Source organism: Corylus avellana, chromosome ca5 (assembly GCF_901000735.1).
Source record: "Corylus avellana chromosome ca5, CavTom2PMs-1.0".
Taxonomy (NCBI): Eukaryota; Viridiplantae; Streptophyta; class Magnoliopsida; order Fagales; family Betulaceae; genus Corylus; species Corylus avellana.
Genome location: NC_081545.1, coordinates 4,429,180 through 4,434,240, shown reverse-complemented (window position 1 = coordinate 4,434,240; position 5,061 = coordinate 4,429,180). Strand labels below are relative to the sequence as shown.

General features: G+C 37.2%; 1 protein-coding gene across 5 annotated transcripts; it reads left to right on the top strand.

The window, feature by feature from the left end:
* The first annotated feature begins 330 nt into the window (after positions 1–330).
* LOC132182333 (nudix hydrolase 2-like) lies at positions 331–4,453 on the top strand. Of its 5 annotated transcripts, none has more exons than XM_059595545.1 (10): positions 334–409; positions 486–555; positions 798–1,037; positions 1,862–1,927; positions 2,063–2,200; positions 2,956–3,033; positions 3,128–3,178; positions 3,279–3,313; positions 3,479–3,587; positions 4,059–4,453. In XM_059595545.1, exons 3-10 carry the CDS (start codon positions 840–842, stop codon positions 4,263–4,265), a joined length of 882 nt encoding a protein of 293 aa, XP_059451528.1. In that variant the 5' UTR covers positions 334–409; positions 486–555; positions 798–839; the 3' UTR covers positions 4,266–4,453. The 5 variants fall into 5 exon arrangements, with proteins under 5 accessions (XP_059451529.1, XP_059451528.1, XP_059451530.1 ...); XM_059595547.1 differs by having other exon boundaries at positions 340–409; positions 805–1,037; XM_059595550.1 differs by having other exon boundaries at positions 366–409; positions 532–555.
* Positions 4,454–5,061: the final 608 nt, after the last annotated feature.

The window sequence follows — 5,061 nt, the reverse complement described above, 5'->3', positions numbered from 1 at the left end:
GCACGATTTATAATATATATACTAGAATAAAAATAAAATTTAAAAATAGAACAATAAAACCTCATTTGTCAAATTAAATGAATTATTTCGAATTCACATTAATCTTTATGATAGGATTATCTATGGAGCCGGCTTTGGAGTAGTAAAAAAAAGGGCTTGTATTTAAATAATTTTCAGAAAATGAAAATTAGTAACGGTTGGGAAGAAGCAAAACATTAACCAGGAAAGCTACGAGTCAGGAAAAGCTGCAACGTACGCGTTAGACATAGGAAAACCCTTGTTGTATATATATTCAAATATCCCTGCCCGTATCTTCCCTTGAACTGAAGAGGACTCATTCAAAGTCTCTAGAGACAAGGACTGTACGGAAGTTGTCTTCTGGATTCTGTGTTCCGACGGAAAAATCAAGGTAATTTAAATGGCTCCCAAGCTACACAAATCCGCATGTTTGTTTGGAATTCTTTATATATATATAAATTATGCAGAGGTTAACAACACCCTTAATCTGGCATCATCTTCATCATTTGGCAGCAGTTCCAAAGAGGCCTACTTTTGGTATATCACATCATCCTGATCCTCATCATCAATTCATCATGCAGCTTCTCAAATATGAGTTTAGGCGGTTGCATGTTTGGGTTGTTGAACTTTATTTATTTATTTATTATTATTATTATTTTTTTTTGCGTTGACTGATACCCAGATGGCAGATGCTGCCTGCCAGTATTTGTGTTTTTGCAAGATACTGCTGTGGTGGGTGAATTTTTTAGTGCATGATTGCTTTCTTTTTTATTATTAAGCGTACAGGTGAAAGATTCCCTTTCTTGATAAGAATTCGAAACATGTCGGCTCCAACAAGTGTCATGTCAGCAAGGAGGACTGTGATGGGGGAAAATGAGAGAGTTCAACAACAGGTGGAGTTGTTAAGCTCAGTTGATGATTTGTATGGAGGAGTTCGTGTAGACATGAAGCATCATCCCATGGATTCCAAGGCCTTTGATACTTTGCTCAAAGCTTCAATATCGCAATGGAAGCAACAGGTATATATATATATATATATATATATATATATTGATCAGTTCATCTTGCTCTTTTCACTATCCACGTAGAGCACGTTTTGATATATTCTTTTTGTTTGGTGAGAACACGTATGTTTTCACTTGAAATCAAAATTATAAAGAAAAAAAGAAGTATGAAAGCTCTATCGGTGGCCAACTACCTCACCCTAACAAAACATGGAGGCTATTTCCATTGGAATAAACTGTGTTTTCAAAAAACTAAAACCTTATTGTCCTTCTGTTCAAATCCAATTGTTTTTTGTTTTTAAATAAATAAATGAAATATAAGGGTGGTCCGCCATCGTCTTATACCAAAACACGAGGGGTGGTGTGGTCACTCCCAATGAGCCTAAGAGGATGGCCAAAGGTACTGGCCAGGGAGTGATGCAACTACCCTTGAAACCTCTTTGGGTCCACCACAAGAGACTCTAGAAGTGGTGCAACCACTCTTGGTGTTTTGCGATGGGTGGCCAACCATCCCACCAATTGAATTCATTCAGCTTTTGTTTTGTTTTTAGTTTTCTTTGAATTCAGGTTTGAAAAAAGAACAAAAAATATTTAATGGTCTTTTAAATATATATATATAGTTTATTCCTCATTGAATAACTATCGGGGATATTCCCCGTTATCATGTAAATATCTATTTTATGGAATAATGCACAACCAAATAATAGAACGGTACTTATTCTATAGGAATAGTCATTTCATTTGAGATTACTCGATCTTCCGCATACCTAATTTGGATTTAATGTAGAAGTAGTTGCTATATGCCCTAATATGTTATGAATTTGGAATATAATTTGCAGGGGAAGAGGGGTGTGTGGATCAAATTGCCTATCGAACAAGTAAATCTTGTTGAAGTTGCAGTTAAGGTAAAGACATTTCCAACTTAGACCATATGCTTGGTTGGCTTCAGAAAAAACATACTTTGGATGTAAAACTGTGTAGTTATTGGTGTACAGTCTTTCCAAATCCTGCTTCATAATCTTGTTCTGCTAATTTTACAGGAAGGATTTAGGTATCACCATGCTGAACCAGATTACTTAATGCTTGTATATTGGATTCCTGAAACTACTGATACTCTTCCTGCAAATGCTTCACGTCGAGTGGGTATTGGTGCTTTTGTCATGAATAGTCAGAGAGAGGTATTTCCCACAGTTATCATCATTGTTGTCACTACCCAATAATACTCTAACTCTTAATTTTTAAATATGCTCATCCAAACAATACCAATTTAAATTCTAGATTATCTTAATGCTATCAATTTAAATTCTTTTTGTTTTGAAAATTCTGATAGTTCCTAAATTTCCATCCAATCATAATCTATATATATATATATATATATATATGCTTGCGTGTGAGGGAGTTTTAAAGTGGCTAGGCTTGTGGCCTCCAAAGTATATAATTTTTACAAGAAAATGTAAAATAATTCATGGTTTATTAAATAAAGTTACAACTCGATCATGGATTACATATATATGCAAATTACTTAGATTGATTGGTCATTCATATGACTATAACCAAATGGACACCATAAGATTATCTCAAAGGCAAAAACACAAAAGAGAGAACTTCAAATTTTGATGATCAGAAGTTTAGTTTGGCCGCCAAAGATAAATTTCTAGCTCTGTCATGGTCTTCTGGTTTGAAAAGTTGAAAGCAGTATTGTTAAATATTGTAAAAAGAAAAAGGTACACTCTATGGATCAAATGGTAGTTTTCATTTGTTTCTCAAGCACAAATTGCTTTGTTCATATATCATATAGCTTCTCTCTGTTTCTTTTTTCCTTTTTGTCGAAAAAATCACGTGCTCCAGTGTATTTGGCTTGAAAATTTAAATTTTCCAGAAATGTGATGGCTTGATATATCTGACTACTGAAATTTTTGTTATTGTATGATAGGTGCTTGTAGTTATGGAGAATGGTGGCAGATTCAAAGGAACAGGCGTGTGGAAGTTCCCTACTGGGGTTGTTAATGAAGTGAGTACATTATGAGTGCGGTTCTTTATCCAATTCTTTAAAACGAACACTTTAGAAAAGTGTTTCACCTTGAATTGAAATTTTCCATCCACAGGGTGAGGATATAAGTACAGCTGCAGTTAGGGAAGTCAAAGAAGAGACAGGAGTAAGTCATAATTGTGCAATTGGTTGACTCAAATGAAATATACACGTGGGTTTACACATGCCAATGCAAATCTAAGACCATTCCTTATATTTTGTTTCAGATTGATGCAGAATTTGTGGAGGTTTTAGCATTCAGGTGTGAATCTTTCTCAGTATTACGTATATTGTTGTTTTAGATGGGTCTACAGAAAATCTTCCCTGTAAAAGAAAGTTTTACTAAGCTAGTGCTATTAGATTGATAAATTTCAATATAATTTGCATGTTGTTCAATCTCCTTTTTGATTTTTGGCCCTCATTACAGGGAAAGCCACAAGTCATTCTTTAGCAAATCAGATTTGTTCTTTGTTTGCATGTTGAAACCACGCTCCTTTGTCATCCAGAAACAGGATCAGGAGGTTGAAGCAGCCCAGGTACTTTTTTTTTCAACAATCACACTATGCTTGTTTTCCTTTCAGTAAATTTGCATCAACTTGGATTTGGGTTTTGAGTATAAAATTGCATTAGTTTTGTTAATCAAAATGATTTTGGGCAAGTCACACTGTGGAAATAGGCATAAAATGTATCAAACTTTTGTCAATCCTACTAGCTGCTGTTACTCTTTGGATTAACTCTTCCAAAATCATACTAGATGGATGCAAGACCATAAGCCAAATTGATCAGTTTGCTGTTCATTTTTTATGAAAGAAATGAATTTAAGGAACAATCACATGCTGGAGTCAGGGTCTAGTTGATAAGTCCAATTGGGGACTTTTTAACCAGGCCTTGTGGTTTGATGTTTTGCACTTATATTTAAAGTAATTGAAACGTAGGGCCTCCTAAATTACTGAAATATGAAACAAGGTTTCCTTATGTTCATTTTTTTCTTCTTTTCTATTCTCTAGTGGATGCCGTTTGAGGAATATGCAGCCCAACCTTTTATCCGAGAACATGAGCAATTCAATTATGTTGCCAAGATATGCTTGGCAAAGTCAGATAAGAGCTATGCTGGTTTTTCACCAGTATCTGCAGCTACATCTTCTGGCAAAACAGGCTGCCTTTACTGCAACAATCCGGATATACACCTATTAACTTCTGATCATCAGCAGTAGCTTTCAATATAGCCGTGTCAATAAATGATTTGATCTATGCAATTTGTCCCTATATATTTTGTATTGAAATTCAAATAAGAAAATGTAGTCAATTATGACTTTTCTATATTGATTCAAGCAAGCAAACGAATGCACGTTAGGCTTCGTTTACTTCAATGTAAAATGGTTTCTAGAAAATGATTTTCTCATTTTACGATGTTTGCTTCAACGTAAAATAGTAGTCAACGGAAAATATTTTTCTTTTAACTGAAAATTCTTCTTTAATTTTTGAAAAGTGGTTTACGGTTTTGAAAATCGTAAACCATTTTTCGACTATGAGCATCTCATTCTTAAATCGATGGATCATGCTAAGACCCACCCAGAACCTCGCCAGGACTTGATCGGGACTCGCCCAAGACCCGATCGGGATCTCACCAGGATCTGCCCGGGACTTGACCGGACATGAACCCGCCCGGGACCTGCCTAGGACCCGCTAAGGACCCCTCCGTAACTTGCCCAGAACTTGACCGGGACCCCACCGGGACTTGCTAGGGACTTGACCGGGACCCCGCTGGGACTTGATCAGGACCCGCCCGGGACCTAACCGGGACTTGATGGACTCGCTTGGCACTTGATCGGACCAGCCCTGGACTTGCTCGGGACCTGCTTGGGACCTGACCGGGACCCGCCCGAGAGCTGACCGGGACCCGCTTGGGACTTGACTGGGACTCGCCCGGGACTTGCCCGAGACCCGTCTGGGACTTGACCGGGACCTGCCCGGGACTTGCCGAGAACGCTCCCGGGACCTAACAGGGAC